The 19,956-nt window shown below is 36.6% G+C and overlaps 1 protein-coding gene and 1 pseudogene across 1 annotated transcript; both read right to left on the bottom strand.

The window, feature by feature from the left end:
* Nucleotides 1-742: 742 nt before the first annotated feature.
* On the bottom strand, nt 743-1,708 carry LOC129647500 (olfactory receptor 14J1). Its single transcript, XM_055574581.1, has one exon. It carries the CDS (start codon nt 1,706-1,708, stop codon nt 743-745), a length of 966 nt encoding a protein of 321 aa, XP_055430556.1.
* Nucleotides 1,709-10,015: 8,307 nt separating this feature from the next.
* On the bottom strand, nt 10,016-11,297 carry LOC129647499 (olfactory receptor 2B2-like; annotated as a pseudogene).
* Between the last annotated feature and the right edge of the window lie 8,659 nt (nt 11,298-19,956).

Genomic DNA, 19,956 nt, shown 5'->3' with positions numbered 1-19,956 from the left:
GCACACACATGGAGAAACAAATCATTTGCAATGAGTAGAGGCAAATAAGTGAGCTTGGAATCAGACAAATATTACTTTGAATCACATATTTGCTATTCTTTGAGAAGTTGCAAGAAATTAATCTCCTCTAAATTTAGTGTCCTAATTGATAGAATGGGGCATAGGTAGAACAGTTGCTTGATAAAATTAAAAGGAAAATGTATGTAATATACCTGACATTTATTAGAGACTGAATAAATAGGTATGGGGAAAGCTATTATAATACATAAAAGGAAGGGAAAATTAATATGGGTACTTAATGCACAAAAGAAACCTGGAGGTCTGTTGGAAATCACATAATACACCATAGATACACTATCTCATGAACACAATCAGCTTATTTGGCAGCAGTCTGGAATCTATTTGTTAACAATGTTGTGATAGTTTCAGGTGAACACGAAGGGACTCAGCTATACACATGTATCTCTAAAAGCCAGCTTTAAATTATGCTCACCAAGTCCCAAACTAATTGCCTTTTCTCTTTTATTTCAGAAAAAATGCTGTAAGATGCCTAAAAATAAAAATTGAATTTGTGGAAAGAAGACCAATATCCCTAGAACCATAACATCTTAAATTCTGAAGAATTATGTTTTGAGAAGACTATAAAGAACGGAAAAGTTAGAAGGGAGTTCCGGAAAGAAATCAGATTTATTCCTCCTACAGTCTGAAACATAATAACAGTACCTTTTATTTGTATGGTACTTTAGAGTTTAAAAATGGCTTTTAAATGCATCTTTCTCTGAGTGAATTCTTCTTTTGACAGTATCTTCCTCAGAGCCGCCTTCATGGCTTCATTCCGTAAACTATAGATAACTGGATTGAGCGTTGGAGGTATCACAGTATAGAAGGTGGAGAACATGAGATCCATAGCTGACTGGGAATCAGAAGGAGGTCTGAGAAACTCAAAGCCTGCAGCTGAGAGGAAGAAGGTGACTACAAATAGGTGGGGTAGGCAGGTAGAGAAGACTTTGGTTCTTCCCTCAGCTGATGGAATTCTCAGCACTGCAGAGAAGATGCAAATGTAGGAAAGCACAATAGAGATCAAACAAATAAATGCTGTTGAGGTTGTGAATGCAGCCACTGCAATCTCATTAATGAATTCATAAGAACAGGCTAGTTTCAGCATCTGAGGAACATCACAGAAGAATTGGTGAATGACTCTCTCCCCACAGAGCGGTATGGAGAAGTTAACAGCTGCGTGCATAAGCCCAGAGAGGCCCCCAGCAACCCACACAGCTATCACTGCATGCCTACGGGCACAGGGGTCCATAATGGTCTCATATTGCAGTGGTTGACAGATGGCTACATACCGGTCATAAGACATCACTGTGAGGATGGCCACTTCTGACGAGGCCAGAGCTATGAAGAAGAAAACTTGAAGAATGCACTGATCAAGGGAAATGTAACCATTGTTCATAAGTGAATTTGCGATGGCCTGGGGGACTGTGACAGAGATGAAACACAGGTCCAGAAGAGAGAGGTGCTTCAAGAAGTAATACATGGGGGAATGGAGGCGATGGTCCAAGGTAGTTATGGTGATAATGAGGAGGTTGCCTGTCAAGGCCAGCAGGTATGTCACCAAAAACAGCAGTGCGTGTAAAATCTGAAGCTTACGGTCAGCAGAAAACCCCACGAGGAGGAATCCACTCACTGAGGTCAGGTTGGCCATGTCACTCTGAAGATAGCAAGGCTGACTCTGTTTAGGAAGCCAAAGAACAGCAGCAAAGAATGTATGATATTGATATAGTTATTAGTCAAGTAACTAAGTGTACTCAGCAAAGAGCTACTAAAATCAAGACAAATTTATCTTCATGGGAATGTGGTAATATTTAATTCAGAAAAATCTTTAGCCTTTTTTTCAAAAATTGAACTTCTTAATGTGATCAACAGCTTCACATAGGTTGAAAAAAGTTATGAGAACTTTCTGGAGAGATAATAAGCAGATAAGATGAATGTGCAGATGAAAGATAAATTTTCCTATTTTTTGAAACAGATAACAGTGACAGGGAGATGATTGGGAGAAGAAATGAGTTCTGATGGGAGAAGCCCAGTCAGAGGTGTGCCAACCATAAAGTTAGATATGAGGATTTGGAACTCAGAAGACTATGGCAGTGCTTGAAACACCCCCAATTCAGTAAGAGTGCTCTTACAAGAATACTTTTGAGTTAAAAAAAGAATGGAAATGAGGTCTGAGGATAGACTTTTAGATACCATCAAATTTAAATAGATGTAGAGAAGAGGACTGAGTCAGACTGAGAAAGAATATTTACAGAAGAAGAACACCTGTAAGGAGTGACATCATAGAGCCAATGGAAGACAGATATTTTAAAAGAAAAAAAAATAATGTACAATGTGTGCTAAGTTGCTTCAGTTGTGTCTGACTCTTTGTGACCCTGTGGACTGTAGTTCACCAGGTTCTTCTGTCTAAGGGATTCTCCAGGCAAGAATACTGCAGTGGGTTGCCGTGTCCTTCTCCAGGGGATCTTCCCAAACCAGGGATCAAACCCGAATCTCCTGCACCTCCTGCATTGCAGGCAGATTTTTTTTTACCACTGAGCCACCAGAGAAGCCCCCATGTACAGTAGATTCATTAATGTAAGAGGAAATTTAAAATAACAATAAAAGTATTGAATTTACCATTGTGAGGGTCATTTGTGGATTTGCTAGAAGCATTTAGGAGGACTAATGGGTACAAAAGCATGAAAAACATGGTTTAAAAAACAAACGAAATGTGAAAGGAAATATAGAAATTTTGGAGCACAGCTATAAAATGTTTCATAAAATATAGAGAAGTTTCACTCACCAGAGCTGATCTTCGTCAGTAGGAACCAATCTCTTTTAATCCTAAAAGTGAACATCTTTATTCTAGAATTGAGCTGGTGGCTTGATCTTTGTAATTTTCATGTAGGGAAAGGACTGAGATGTTTTCATATAAGATTAAACAGTGAGCATAGACCCAGAGACATTTTAAGTTTCCACTGAGCCCTTGATACCCATGAGCCTATGGACAGCCCATGAAATCAGTGCTGCCCTGGCACTAGGGAACAAACTTGTTCAGTGTGGTTGATGTTTCACGTAAACACTGTGGGTTCAAGCATGGGACTTCATGGACCTGTCCCTCAAGAATTGCTTCAGTGAAAAGTAGTTAATTATCATCTGGGTTGAACTGAATCTTAGATTCTGCTACAACATATACAGTTTATTTTCTACAGTATAAGTTCAGACTTAAGTTTCTCTAGTAAGAAAGATCAATTTTAACTTTATTGGTCACCCATGAAGTCACGCACGTTTGTATGGATTTCATTTAAAAGGAGAATGTTTAGTAATTGTTACATAAACGCATACAAAATTACAGAATCAAAAGAAATTAGAGTTAAAAGACAACTTCTTTGTCATTGAGTCTAGGCTTCATTCAAATACTATATCTTTTCTAAAATAACTCTGAACCTGATAATCCACTCACCATTTTAACAATAGGCTACCACAGATGGGTAATACATCCAAAAATAAATGTATTCTGTTTTGAAATACCTATGACAATGGAAAGACATTTAAAAAATTGTGGTACGAACATTAAACATGAGATCTACCTTTTAAACAATAAGATAAATTTTTTAAAATGTTTAATCTTACATCTATGCCTAAATGTAAAAAAAAAAAAAAGGTGAAATAATGCTATTTGCAGAAACATGATGGACCTAGAGATTTTTATACTAAGTGAAATAACTCAGAGGAAGACAAATATCATATGATATCACTCTTATGTAGAATTTCATTTTAAAAAGATAATAAATGGACTTATCTACAAAACAGAAACATACTTATAGATACCGAAAGCAAATTTGTGGTTACCAAAGGGGAAATGTTGCAGGGAGGGTTAAATCAGAATTCTATACTTTTCTTTAGTATTTCCTTGTTTCTACTTTATGTGGGTTCATTTTGTTTCTCTTTTTTAGTTTTTTATTTAAGGTAAAGTTTAGATTATTGATTCGAGATCTTTATTCTTTTTTTAAAATGAACATTTAATAATAAGTATTATGCTTTAAGCACTGCATCCCACAAATTTTGATATGTGGCGTTTTTATTTTCACTTACTTCCAAATACTAATTTCCTTTGATTTTCTCTTTGATCCATGGATTACTTAGAGGAATATTACTTAAGTTTCAAAGGCTTGGATATTCTCCTGTTATCTTTCTGTTGCTGATTTCTAGTTTTATTTCATTATGGTCTGAGAACATGTCACAGACAGATGAGTGAGGAATTTAAGACCTGAAATCTCATTCACCTTTTACTTTCAAGGATTTGCTGACTTAAAACCTAGTGCTGTGTGATTGAGGAGAAAGACCTAACTATCCCCACTCTATTTTTCCTTCTGAATACCAAGGATTAAAATACTAGAACTCGTTTAACAGGTTTCTTTTTTCTTCTGCTACCCCTTAATCTAGAAAATTAAAGTAACTCGTAAGATTGATTCATGTAGAATTATTGCCATAAGCGAGTGGTCCTAAGGCTATGGTCCAATGTAGTTATTAACTGAAAAATTTCCCCAGAATTTACTTTATGAAAAATCAAAGTATTTGTGGTAAAAAGAGTGATAAAGTTTCAGTTGGATACCTTTGTATTAGTAGTGCCATCTTTCTGTACAAGTTCAACTAATGTAAGAAATACGACTATAAACCTGCTTGCTGGTTTGTGTTCTCTGTATAACACTCTCACCAATCAAGCTGTAGATTTAGAAAGAAATTTAAGGATCTTAAATTTTATAATTCTAACTCAGAAAATCATGTGCTGGCTTATGTTTATAAACAGGACTATTGTTGTAAAGCGCAGCATGAACAAAAGTGGCTTATATTTCTAGTAATTTTACATGATTCATAATGGGAATACTGATATTTTACCTAACTGCAATATTTACTGCAGGTATCAGCTTTAAGTGTTTTTTTTACAATTATATTTAAATAATACAATTTCTTACATTTGGGATTTTATGTGTATGGTACTCATATTAGTCAAGGTAACATAGGTTTTGCTGCAGTAATAAATCAATTCCAAATCCCAGTGGTTTAAAACAAAATACTTGGGCTTCCCTCGTAGCTCAGTTGGTAAAGAATCTGCCTGCAATGCAGGAGACCTGGGTTAGATTCCTGAGTTCGATTCCTGGGTCGGGAAGATCCCCTGGAGAAGGAAATGGCAATCCACTCCAGTATCCTTGCCTGGAAAATCCCATGGGCAGAGGAGCCTGGCGGGCTACAGTCCACAGGGTCCCAAGAGTTGGACACGACTTAGCGACTTCCACCACCACCACTGTATTTCTTATGCACATAAAATCTGACTTGGGAAGTTGGTGCTTCTTTCTTTCTTTCCAATAATTGGGGGATCCAGATTTTATCTATCTTGGGATCCAGTCATCTCAAAATATGGCATAGAGTAAGAGTGCAAGAAGTAGGAAAAAGTGTTTTTTTAAAAACTGTGTCAATCCAGAAAAGACACTCATCACTTAGACTCACATTTTATTTTCCTGGATTATGTGGTCCCAAAGGAATTAGATTCACTTATATGTGAATTAGATTCACTTATATGTGGATATTTTTCAATAGTAAGTACTACTGCACTGTACCAGTACTGAAGCTGCTTAAATCTGCAGAGTCTAGGAACGGAGGATTCAAGAGGCTGTCTGTAAATTATAGGCAGATGAACACCTGTGTGGTTGAAGGGTCAGCTGTATGTTATTTAAATGGAATTGAGTAAGGCATCCTGGAGGAGGGCCCACATACTCCTGTTTCCTGCTGAGTTTTCACCCAGTTTTCTTCTTCTGCCTGTTCCCTAGTAGTGAATGGTAGTGAAGTTGCTCAGTCGAGTCAGACTTTTTGCGACCCCATGGACTGTAGCCTACCAGGCTCCTCTGCCCATGGGATTTTCCAGGCAATAGTCCTGGAGTGGATTGCCATTTCCTTCTCCAGGGGATCTTCCCAACCCAGGGATTGAACCCGGGTCTACCCGCATTGTAGACAGATGCTTTACCGTCTGAGCCACCAGGGAAGTCACCTCAAAGGAATTAGAAGGTAGATGTTAAAATGGGATCTCACACATGGTAGGAAAGAGGAATCTGTGTAGTGCCACATTATCTAAGCCTTGATTTGTTTTTGACATCGTTGGGAATTTTCTAGTGCTCCTCTAATAAATAGACACTAGACTTTGTTTTGAAATAGATAATTTTACCTTGTTGAATATGCTTCCTACTGCTCTTTCTATATCACAAAATATTTTTCAGTTTAATGACTTGCTATTTATAAAATTTACTAATATAAAATTTAATAAATTTACTGATGTTTTAGTAATACTTGTAAGAATATTTAAATTTTTTCATTAATTTTGTTTTCAGCATTGTACTATATTTATTTGCCTGCTTGATAGTACCTGTACTATTATAATTCATTTAACTGTGTATTTTAATGTATAAAATTCTAAAATAGCAGACATCATTTATGTAAAAATATTAAAAATTCAGAATTTTTTTAAGTCTCAAGTGTTTGCTCTGATATGTCTGTAATATTGAAGGTAAATCAAAACATACCCTTAGGATTTGGGGGGGCATATCGGAAGCAACTTCCAACAGCAGTGCTAATTTTTTTTGTGGTCCCATGTTTTTGCTTAAAAATGTATGCAACTTCCACAGCATAATAGATCCATACTTGTTCCAATACAAAATAGTAGTTTCAATGTTCATTTATTTAAATTTTATCTAGACTTTCAAGCAAAACTAATAAACTCAAGAAGATGTAGCATTTTTATTTAACAACCTCGAATACCCTCTGAGAAGGCAACATACAAGCTCTGAGAAATACACTGCTTTATCAAGAATGAATAAATTAATACTATAAACATTTTTAATATAAATATTAGCATATATATTATATTATTAATATAGTGACATGAAGTCCTGTGTAAAAATGGATCATGAATTGTGACAAACACTGTTATCAAATTTTTTTTTAAGTTTAGTATACTTTTCCAGATTTTGTTAGAATTGAGGAAACAGATTTTCTTTCTCTAATCTAACTAGGAACCTTCATTTCTTTAAAATCCATTTCTTTGTCCTGGCTATTATAAACAGTGCTGTGATGAACATTGGGGTATACGTGTCTCTTTTAATTCTGGTTTCCTCGATGTGTATGCCCAGCAGTGGGATTGCTGGGTCGTATGGCAGTTCTATTTCCAGTTTTTTAAGGAATCTCCACACTATTCTCCATAGTGGCTATACCAGTTTGCATTCCCACCAACAGTGTAAGAAGGTTCCCTTTTCTCCACATCCTCTCCAGCATTTATTGCTTATAGATTTTTGGATCGCAGCCATTCTGACTGGCGTGAAATGGTACCTCATTGTGGTTTTGATTTGCATTTCTCTGATAATGAGTGATGCTGAGCATCTTTTCATGGAAACAACCTAGATGTCCATCACCAGATGAATGGATAAGAAAGCTGTGGTACATAGACACAATGGAGTATTACTCAGCCATTAAAAAGAATACATTTGAATCAGTTCTAATGAGGTGGCTGAAACTGGAGCCTATTATACAGAGTGAAGTAAGCCAGAAAGAAAAACACCAAAACAGTATACTAATGTATATATATGGAATTTAGAAAGATGGTAACGACAACCCTATATGCGAGACAGCAAAAGAGACACAGATGTATAGAACAGTCTTTTGGACTCTGTGGGAGAGGGAGAGGGTGGGATGATTTGGGAGAATGGCATTGAAACATGTATAATATCATGTAAGAAACTAATAGCCAGTCAAGGTTTGATGCAGGATACAGGAAGTTTGGGGTTGGTGCACTGGGATGACCCAGAGGGATGGTATGGGGAGGGAGGTGGGAGGGGGTTTCAGGATTGGGAACACATGTACACCCGTGGCGGATTCATGTTGATGTATGGCAAAACCAATACAATATTGTAAAGTAATTAGCCTCCAATTAAAATAAATAAATTTAAATTTAAAAAAAAGAAAAGAAAAAAAACTAAAAAAAAAAAAATCCATTTCCTTATATTTTAGCTTCATCTGTCTTCCAATTGGACCACAGAAAGCAGAATTGTTCACTGTACTTAACTGACAGGAAGTAGATCTTTGCACTGTTCTTTTTAGGAGGAGATGGGAGGGTTGCAGTGGAAAAAAAAAAGAAAAAGGAACAGTTCTAGATTCAGTCATGTGGGGTGCATTTACTGAACATTTATCATGTCCAAAGCATGAAAGAGAAATCTGCAGTAATCTGAGAAATTACAAATATGAATGTTATATGGGCTTGGGAAGGACTTATATTGAAAGGCAATGCATTGATAAAGTATTCAAATAGAACCCACCTGAAAGAAGGACATCTCATGTGATTGGGGTTAACCAGTGTTGTCAGAAAAACAATTCTAAATGCAGTCGAATATGCTGAGTAGGAAAATACCAAGATTCTTACTGATATGTGGGGAGAAAAAAGAAATTCATATAAAATATTCCATTTTATGAGGTGATCTCGATTTACTGGAATATTTTATTTTGGGAGGGAGAGTTTTTGCATATTTTAATTACATCTTGTCTTCAGTATTTGCGATTCAAAAATTTACATTATTTTTGGCAGTGTTGAATGCACATAGATTGTTAATGTTCCTAGTCATATACCAATTTAATTCAGATTCCAGAATTCATACCATCCATTGTATTTATTCTCCAAAATTCAGGAATCTGATGAAACACACGGATGGGTTTCGAGAAATTCATGTTTATCAAGACCTTAGAGATTACCTTATTAAGGGACTGTGATTCATTACTTTGAAATAACTAGAGGACTAAAATAAGTAAAAATTGTTAAATGTATTTTGGAAAGGATGATTTTATAAAGCAAGTTTGGGGATATGTACTATAAAAGAGAGATTGGCAGAAATTCTACTGATCCTCAGAATAATACTCTGTAATGACCCATATGGGAAAAGAATTATGTACAGTTCTATGAATTTAGAATTAAAATTTTATTATTTAGATTTGTTTTATGGGCCACAGAACTATAGTATTACATATTAAATTTAAAGTTTGCTAAGAAAGGCAATTTCAAGCACCTTTGAATTAAGGCAAGTGTTAATGTCCCTATTTGGTGGCAAAAAACTATAGTCAAAGATAATGAATGGTTTTCACCAAAAGGCACACATATGTTTATCACTTTATCTATGGGGATAAATATACTCATTAATGAAGAAAAATATTTGATTTGCATTCCAGGCAATGATGTTGAGTTTTTACTGAACTCACTCTCTTTTCTTTAGGCATGTTTAACTAATACATATTTGCAAGGCAGTTGGCTATAAGATCTTTTTTTGATATTTGGCAAAACTAATACAATTATGTAAAGTTTAAAAAATAAAATTAAATTAAAAAAAAAAGATCTTTTTTTCAAGTAAAGCTAAGAAGTCAAGCAAGGCTTTAAACTCAACATAATTTTCTCATAACTCCTACATTGAACTAGGCCCAACTTACCCAGTCAAGTGGTAAAGGAAGTTGTCTCTTTAAACTCATAAATTACTAGTAAGTTTTCTTGAGTTAGAATATTTTCGGCCTTAGGTTTTTCCATCATTGTTCATTGTTCAAAGCATCTTTCTGCTTTTTCTCTCTTCCTCCACAGTAAGTTCTATTTGTATTTGCCCTGACCTCATTGTTGTTTATCATACCAGTGTAAGACTGGCTAAGGTTTATGGCAAAAGTAACATTTAAAATCACTGAGTCTAAAATTTGTATGTATTTCCCTTTGCATATGTCTGTCTTATATGGTTTTGACCTAAATGTTTCTTGATTTCACTTGCCTCTGGGGCCTTTGGTGGATGACATAATTGGACAGTGACTGTTAGAAGACGACTAAATGCTGTTAATACATGTTGGTTAAAGTTAACTCAGCATAGTAGTGGCATTTTTAAAAGCATGGGATCATTCAGTTTACTTGGGATTCACTTAGGAAGAGTTTATGCCAAATATACCTTTTAAAGCTTTCTAAATATCTTTTCTCTAGCTATTACACCAGGTTTTCCCCCTGAAACTAAGTTAACTAGTCATAAGGGTTAGGGAAAAAATTGATATGACTTGGTAAGATCCAATATTGCAAAAACAGATAGTCTCAAAAGTAGATAAGCGCTGTGTGGAGATCATTAAGAGTTGATGGTTTCTTTCTTTGTCCTGTTTCACCTGTGAACTTTATGACACTGTCCTCTTGTCTCCATGTCTGAAATCTTCTTTGAAAGGCAGAACCAGTCATCCTTACTTCTTAGGTCTTCTCTTCAAAGATCATCTTGTCCTGACCCAAAATTCCTTAGTTAGTGCCCTTCTAAGGGCAGCTTTCACATCCTTGTTCCTCAGTGTATAGATAAATGGATTGAGTGTGGGTGTGACGATTCCATAGAAGAGAGCCATGATCTTCCCTCTGTCCCGTGAATAGCTAGAGGGAGGCTGGACATAATACTGATGGCTGTAAAGTAGAAGAGAGAGACCACCAGCAAATGTGAAGCACAGGTATTAAAGGCCTTCCAGCGACTTTCAGCAGAGCGGATTCTCATTACTGCCTGGGCAATGAACACATAAATGCCCAGGATGAGGGAGAGGGGCACCAGAAGTTGCAAAGCCCCTAGCACATTGAGCTCAGCCTCATTCACATGGGTATCTGTACAAGCTAGTTTCAGAAGAGCAGGAACTTCACAGAAGAAATGGTCTATCACCCTCTGTCCACATCTTGGGGTCAACACGGTGAGAGTGGACTGCACAAGGGAGTTAGCGAAGCCACTAATCCAGGTCCCAGTGGCCATGTGGATACAGCGTCTCTGGTTCATGATGATTGGGTAGCGAAGGGGCTTGCAAATAGCAGCATAACGGTCAAAAGCCATGATGGCTAGAAGTATGCATTCCGTAGAACCCAAGGCCAAGGAAATATAGAGCTGGGCAACACAACTGCCATAGCTAATGGTCTTTTCTGGTCCCCGAAGGTTGACTAGCATCTGTGGGACAGTACTGGTAGTAAAGCAGAAATCCAGAAAGGATAGATTAGAAACAAAAAAGTACATGGGACTGTCCAACTGGGGATCCAGGCAGGAAACTAGGATAACAGAGATATTTCCAAACAGGGCAAAGATGTAAGCCACCAGAAAGATGACAAAGAGTGGTGTTTCCAACCAGGATCGATCAGAAAATCCCAATAAGATAAAATCATCTAGTGAGCTCTGATTACTGACCCACATATTGGCACTGATGGGAGATTCCAGCTGAGACCTCTAAACACCCACTTCTCTAAGGATAGGTATCAATGATAAAAGGAAGCCACTGGAAACTAAAAGCCAGAGATGCTAAGATGAAACTCTCATTTCTGCTTTAATCTGCATCTATATTCTAATTATGATGAAATATCAAGCCAACATTATCAGTGTAATAGTGAAAGATTATTAATAAAAGAATAAAAAGAACCAGCAAAGTAATTGGGAAATTTTCCTTATGTGATGAGTGTTTTCTGGTTAGTTATCATTCCTTTGGATTTTGTTATCTTCTCTTCTAAAAAGTTTGAATAGAACTACCATCAACACTACTTGTTATGAATATTTAACAGAAACATCAGAGTATTGATGAAAACAGATTGCAAGAAGGCAGACTTTCCCAAATATAGGTTGAGCAAAGGACAGCATGAAGAAGGCAGGTGGATCAGCAGTCCAGGGGGAGCCAAGGCATTTTGGTATCTTCATCTTCCTCAAACCGATCCTAGTCAGAAACATCATGGGAACTGGAGCACGTCATAGATTTTGCACAGTGAAAATATGGAGTATCAGGACTCCTTTTACCTCTTCCAAGCATTAGTGTTGCTCCTATTAAGAACATTTGAAAGTTGAAGGAAGAAACAAAAAATTCAAACAAGATAACATACACACAAAACAATCATGCATTGGAAACTTGCTTGCTCTGAAATGCCACTCAACAGATATCTAAATAAATTTGATCAATTTCTAACCTGAGTGAAAACACCAGAAAGAGTTTCAAATACTTGGCTCCTTTAAGTAAATCTCTCCTATTTTTATATACAAATTTCTAACTCCTCAAGATAATTATGAGCACATTAAACATTTCCCCCTCTCCCTTTCTTCTTTATTTTGTTTTCTTACTTATTAATTATAATATTTCTACCATTTGAGGTGCCTCTACCTCACTCTTCCCCCATCTAAATCACACAATTCCTTTATTATAAATTTCTGAAGGAAACTCTAGTGATTAATTTTTTATTCTCTAAAATCTCTTTAGGTTTGATTCACTGGTTATGGCAAATTTTGCATTTTAAGTTACTTTATAAAAGACATTTTCCTTCTTCCTTCAAATCCCAGTGATTCCTTTTACCAGATGACTGACTTTAGAAATGTCATTTAATCCTTTTGTACTTCAATCTTCTTTTCTCTAAAATGAGCATAATTATATGCATCTCATAGGACTAAGTGATTTAATCTAAACTCAGTTATTTTCATATGCTAATAATTCAATAATTATGATTTCTTTCCCAAATTATGAATTCCCTAAAATATTGGACTTTCCTTATTTTTGTGCATCTATAAACAGTGTAGAATGGTATTTGTAACAGATAATTAATAAATACTGACAGATAATAAATATGATGTGACTACTAGGAAAATAGCCCTGGAACCTCTGATTATTTATTTTCCTGATTCTCTTAATTGGCCTTACATTATAATCTTCTTGTGCCCTTAATGTGGTAGAATTATTGGATTTAATTGGTCAGGTTTTTTTTTTTTCACATTGGTGTCATTCAACTGTGAAATTAGACATTGTGTGTGTGGGTGGGGCGGGGGTGGGCGGTGAGTGACAGTGAGAAATCATAGGAAGAAGTGCTTGCTTCACAGCCCAAAGCTCAGAACTGTTAACTCTAAAACAGAGCTTCTTAGCCATCCATCTCACACTTCTGATTTCTTTGCTCTGGTTACAAAATCACAATTCTTTTGGGATCCTTATTGTCATCTTTGAATTACAATTGCCGATATGTCATCCAAGTTGTCGGACTGCACCAACTATTCTTTAACATTGTCTCTTGCATCTATCCATTAAATTTATATCTACACAGAAAAGTTAAAACAGACACAGAGAAAATAATTCAGTGTTCCATGGCCTCTAGCTTTCAAAGTGGTCTCCTCACTTACAATGGCTCTCTCATCTTCAAAGTATCTTAACATGTTTGTAGAACAGTCTTTCCTTAGTTCAAATCTGATCATGCACACACATCTCAGCTCAAAATTCAGCAGTGAATCTCCACATTGTAACACATTTTATTAAAATGCAGACTTAGATTCAATGCCTCCTATAATCATGGCTCAAACCATTCCATTTTATCCAAATTTTTTATTTTCTCACTGGCGTTTATGCTAATATGAGACACCGTTGTTGCTTTCCATCCTGTAAGGGCCATTTCAAGTACTAAAGTGTTCTAAATTATTCCCCACTCTCCTTTTTTTCTGTCCCTGAATTGGGAAGATCTCCTGGAGAAGGAAATGGCAATCCACTACAGTACTTCTTGCCTGAAAAATCCAGTGGACAGAGGAGCCTGGTGGGCTATAGTCCATGGGGTCACAAAGAGTTGGACACAACTGAGTGACTATGCACTCCTTTTCTAATTCTCTAGAGCACTTTATTTGTAATTCTCTTTTGGTATACTCCATATTTTATAAAAATTATATATATATATATGTAATTTGTTTTTGTTTCTGTACCTATCCTATTTTCCTGACCAGATGGATTGTATACTCCTAAAGAATAAGCATGTGATAGAGGTAAGAGTGTATGTTAAACATAATAAGCATTTACTACATTTTAATTGCCTCTTGATGAAAGTAAAAGAGGAGAGTGAAACAATTGGCTTAAAGCTCAACATTCAGAAAATGAAGATCATGGCATCTGGTCCCATCACTTCATGGGAAATAGATGGGGAAACAGTGGAAACAATGGCTGATTTTATTTTTCTGGGCTCCAAAATCACTGCAGATGGTGATTGCAGCCATGAAATTAAAAGACGCTTACTCCTTGGAAGGAAAGTTATGACCAACCTAGATAGCATATTGAAAAGCAGAGACATTACTTTGCCAACAAAGGTCCATCTAGTCAAGGCCATGGTTTTTCCAGTAGTCATGTATGGATGTGAGAGTTGGACTATAAAGAAAGCTGAGTGCCAAAAAAATTGATGCTTAAGAACTGTGGTGTTGGAGAAGACTCTTGAGAGTCCCTTGGACTGCAAGGAGATCCAACCAATCCATCCTAAAGAAGATCAGTCCTAGTTGTTCATTGGAATGACTGATGTTGAAGCTGAAACTCCAATACTTTGGCCAACTTATGTGAAGAGCTGACTCATTTGAAAAGACCCTGATGCTGGGAAAGATTGAGGGCAGGAAGAGAAGGGGATGACAGAGGATGAGATGGCTGGATGGCATCACTGACTCGATGGATGTGAGTCTGAGTGAACTCCGGGAGTTGGTGATGGACAGGGAGGCCTGGCGTGCTGCGATTCATGGGGTCACAAAGAGTCGGACATGACTGAGTGACTGAACTGAACTTAACTGAATTAACTTTAATTCAATTGAAACCAACAACTGTGAACCTCTTTCCTTTGGATTTCCTATCTGTTAAAATATGTTAGCACCCTTGAATTTATTTTTTCTTTTATGACCTCAATCCATTTCATTGCTATTTCATCACAACAGAACCAAGATACAGCTTTAGTTTTTCATTTCATACCCCCCAAAAAAAGCAGAGTTTAAATACACCCTGTTTTACCCTTAGAGCAAATATTTTAAGGTTTTTCTGCTCATTCCCAAAATGACGCAACTAATCAATCAATAAATACATTTATTTTACTTATCAAAATCAATGGATTTTGAATGCCACTTTGAACTCCATACTGCTTGCATGATAATTGGATCAAGAAAAAACTGTATAATATTAAGGGAAATATAGGCAGTAGCTGAAATATTAGTAGGACTACTTACATGGTAAAATTATATAAAAATGTTTCTGGAAATTTTCAAGTGCCTGTGAACTTCTATGGAAAACCAAGTTGATTATCTTCTGAGACTCCTCCTTATAAATCCTATCCTTATATATAGAATAACACTCTTCATTTAAAACTGGTTTTATCCAATGTCTTTTCTTCTCCCATTTCTTATCATATGATAGTGGGACTTTAGGAATAGAATCTTGGAAATATGATTATGCTATGCTATGCTAAGTCACTTCAGTCGTGTCCGACTCTGTGTGACCCCATAGATGGCAGCCACCAGGCTCCCCCATCCCTGGGATTCTCCAGGCAAGAACACTGGAGTGGGTTGCCATTTCCTTCTCCAATGCATGAAAGTGAAAAGTGAAAGCGAAGTCACTCAGTCATGTCCGACTCTTAGCGACCCCATGGACTGCAGCCTACCAGGCTCCTCCATCTCCATCCATGGGATTTTCCAGGCAAGAGTACTGGAGTGGGGTGCCATTGCCTTCTCCAAAATATGATTATGCTTGGCATTATATTTTATTTGCAAAGATATGGCACAGATATCATTGCCAGTTGATTAGAGAATTATAGAAATAAAACATAGGATCCTGATTCAACACTGAGAAACATTTTTATCTTTATACATAATATCTGAACCAAATTTTGCCTCATCTATTTTGATCAAAGAAAAATCACTCACGTGTTGCAGGGTTACTTTATAGAAGGATGCCCCTCAATGAGCATTTCCAATTAGAATCATAAAAGATGCAATTGTAGAATTCACCCTCTCTGAATTGCTTTCTTGCTAAATAAAGACTCAGGATCTCATTTTGTAGTTACCTGCACTCAGACACTGTTTTTAAATCTAAACAAAGCTGAAAATTTCCTCCTACCTTTCACAGATTACTGCCATGCTATTTTCCCAATCTTTATTATTTTCTCTTATATCCCTCTAAATGGATCCAGCATGTCTTTAAGTTTCTGAGATAAGCTTGGACTGCTATGAATAAAATCAAATCACATAATTACTCCAGGAAGAGTAAAAATTTTAAAAGGAAAATATGTAGCATGTTTTATTGGTTTTCAGAATACATGACAGCATTCCTAAACATTGAAGGCATATTGAAACATAGTGATAAAATAAGTGATGATAAAATGATAGCAACAGATAAGTAAAGAGGGGGAAAAATGAAGAAAGAAAATAGGGAAAGAGGGAATTTCCTGGTGGTCCTGTGGTTAAGACTCTGTGCTTCCACTGCAGGGGGTACGGGTTGAATCCCTGGTCAGGGAGCTAAGATCTCTCATGCTATGTGGCAAGGATAGAAAGAAAAAAAAAAAAAAAAGAATCAATAGAATTATTTAGAAAAAAGAAATAAAAATGGGAATGAGAGAGAAAAGATATACACAGCCAGAAAGAGTGTACTGTTTTGTGCAGCACATTGCAGATGATCAGTTAAATGTGTCTTCTGAATATGCAACAGGAGACAGAAACAGAAAAAAATAGGATGCAAAGATTACAGGGGTGAGGCCAAATCCAGCAGTTGTTAATTTGCTTGGAAAAGGCTGTGGGGAGTTTTTGCCTTTCTGGTTGTGTATGAAAATTATGGGATTAGTAGAGCTTAATTTGTCTAAATAGGAAGTTAAAGGAAATGCTGATGAACCCCCCAGAGGATGAGAAAATGGAGCTGGGAAGACAGAAGAATCTGTGCTTCTCCAGCAAATAGGACCTGCAAAGGAATGAAAGGGCAGCAAGAAAAAAATATCTTAAAACGTGGCTTACGGAAATATTGGCCATTTTTATGGATGTTTGCATCCTGATATACTCTTTAACAACTTCATAAGCATGATTTGAATATAATATGTTATGACAAAATAAAAACAATATTTAAGTATTCATTTCACCTCTAATTTATTTTAGATATTATCTGAGGATCTTTGCTGTGATCTCAATGCCATGGTCTCTGCCTATCAGATTCCTTTGTTCTAAATTGTCATAGATTTAAACAGTCTTTGATTTGTTTGAATAGTAGGACCTTCAGAGCTTAATTGCTATCTACACAAAATCAATATCTTGCTGTTCACAAACTTTGTAATACAAATAGCAGTTTTAATCTAGAGAAATGATAAAAAAAGGCACACCTAAAAATATTTAAATGAAAATATAAAGTCCCAAAGTTACCTAACACTAATAGTAAATTTATATTTTCCCATAGCTTTCCTCATAATAAAATAATGTATACCTAGGATTTAGAAACACCAGCATATATTGAATTTTCCATAAACATATATGTAACCATATATATATATATATAATATATATACACACACACACACACACACACATATATATTTGCTTTGGTACTCATATAGCAATCTTCCTTACATGTATGTTTGTTTTGTCATCATAATAACCTTCTAAAGTAAAAAAGATTTTTTTTTAATGATAGAAGAAACTCAGACAGCAAGAAGTTACAGGACTTACCCAAGTATATAAACCTAGAAAATTCAGAAGCAAAAATTTGAATAAAATAAGATTTTGAATCCTAGGTCTGTACACTTTTCCTAATTTCATTGTTCTCCTCTCAAACAAAAATATATGCATCTGTGGAATCAACCTTTTAAATTTAAAAGAAAATCACTTAGCGTTCTACTGCTGAATCGTCCCTTTACTCCATCTTATAAAGCAACCGATGACAAAGCAAGGTGACTTTTGATTTTTCACTGTCCTTACCTCCCCAAATTCCTTCTGCACTTACTTGATGTTCAGTTGTAACTCATCAGTTGTTCTGTGCATAACAGAGTGGGGGAGTTATGGGAGACTGACCTGTGGCCGAAACATAATACCATAATACCCAGACCTTGGTTTTCTGTTTGCATTTGTTTTCAGTTCTGCAGAGTTTCAGCCAGGCTCTCTCTGATCTACTGAAGGGTCAACTTCAAGAAACTAACTCCAATTTAAGGCTATCCATAGATCCACAGGAAGCTCTCCCAGGAGTTGTCATGCTATTCCTATCTTGGTTCATCCTTCCATTTAAACCTCTGAGATTCAGCATAATTAACATTTATACCACCAGCATGTCCAGGAGAAAAAAACCAGAGGGACTAGAAGGTAAGACAACCTCAAAGACAACCAGGAAAGTGTTTCTAATGATACACAAACATTGGGCATATCAGTATGGAGGGTCATCTAAGAGAAAACCGAATCAATTCCAATAAGATTTAGTGGTTGTTGATATCATTTTATATTAATAATTATATTAATACATATTGATAATTACATTAATATAGAGTATATGGTATATAGATATTATACATAATTTTATATATTTTAGATTAATTTATATTTTATATAGCATATTATATTACTACATTGACTTCTCTGGTGGCTCAGATGGTAAAGCGTCTGTCTACAATGCAGGAGACAGGGTTTGATCCCTGGGTTGGGAAGATCCCCTGGAGAAGGAAATGGCAATCCACTCCAGGACTATTGCCTGGAAAATCCATGGACAGAGGAGCCTGGTAGGCTACAGACTGTGGGGTTGCAAAGAGTCAGACACGACTGAGCAACTTCACTTCATTCATTAATACATTAATGTATGTCAATATATTTATAACTAAATTCAGTTCAGTTCAGTCTCTCAGTCGTGTCCGAGTCTTTGTAACCCCATGAATCGCAGCATGCCAGGCCTCCCTGTCCATCACCAACTCCCAGAGCTCACATCCATCGAGTCAGTGATGCCATCCAGCCATCTCATCCTCTGTCGTCCCCCTTCTCCTCCTGCCCCCAATCCCTCCCAGCATCAGAGTCTTTTCCAATGAGTCAACTCTTCGCATAAGGTGGCCAAAGTACTGGAGTTTCAGCTTCACCATCATTCCCTCCAAAGAAATCCCAGGGCTGATCTCCTTCAGAATGGACTGGTTGGATCTCCTTGCAGTCCAAGGGACTCTCAAGACTCCTCTCCAACACCACAGTTCAAAAGCATCAATTCTTCGGCGCTCAGCTTTCTTCACAGTCCAACTCTCACATCCATACATGACCACAGGAAAAACCATAGCCTTGACTAGACGAACCTTTGTTGGCAAAGTAATGTCTCTGCTTTTGAATATGCTATCTAGGTTGGTCATAACTTTCCTTCCAAGGAGTAAGCGTCTTTTAATTTCATGGCTGCAGTCACCATCTGCAGTGATTTTGGAGCCCAGAAAAATAAAGTCTGACACTGTTTCTACTGTTTCCCCATCTATTTCCCATGAAGTGATAGGACCGGATGCCATGATTTTTGTTTTCTGAATGTTGAGCTTTAAGCCAACTTTTTCACTCTCCTCTTTCACTTTCATCAAGAGGCTTTTTAGTTCCTCTTCACTTTCTGCCATAAGGGTGGTGTCATCTGCATATCTGAGGTTATTGATATTTCTCCCAGCAATCTTGATTCCAGCTTGTGCTTCTTCCATCCCAGTGTTTCTCATGATGTACTCTGCATAGAAGTTAAATAAACAGGGTGACAATATACAGCCTTGACGTACTTCTTTTCCTATTTGGAACCAGTCTGTTGTTCCATGTCCAGTTCTAACTGTTGCTTCCTGACCTGCATACAGGTTTCTCAAGTAGGCAGGTCAGGTGGTCTGGTATTCCCATCTCTTGAAGAATTTTCCACAGTTTATTGTGATCCACACAGTCAAAGGCTTTGGCATAGTCAATAAAGCAGAAATAGATGTTTTTCTGGAACTCTCTTGCTTTTTCCATGATCCAGCGGATGTTGGCAATTTGATCTCTGGTTCCTCTGCCTTTTCTAAAACCAGCTTGAACATCTGGAAGTTCACGGTTCACATATTGCTGAAGCCTGGCTTGGAGAATTTTGAGCATTACTTTACTAGCGTGTGAG

The sequence above is a fragment of the Bubalus kerabau genome, chromosome 3 (assembly GCF_029407905.1).
Source record: "Bubalus kerabau isolate K-KA32 ecotype Philippines breed swamp buffalo chromosome 3, PCC_UOA_SB_1v2, whole genome shotgun sequence".
In the NCBI taxonomy this organism is placed as follows: domain Eukaryota; kingdom Metazoa; phylum Chordata; class Mammalia; order Artiodactyla; family Bovidae; genus Bubalus; species Bubalus kerabau.
Note: the sequence above shows the minus strand (reverse complement) of the source record. Positions and strands in the feature narration are given on the sequence as shown.

What these genes read in the sequence shown, in the direction of transcription:
- LOC129647500 (XM_055574581.1), bottom strand. Translation starts at nt 1,708, where the DNA reads ATGGCCAACCTGACCTCAGTGAGTGGATTCCTCCTCGTGGGGTTTTCT.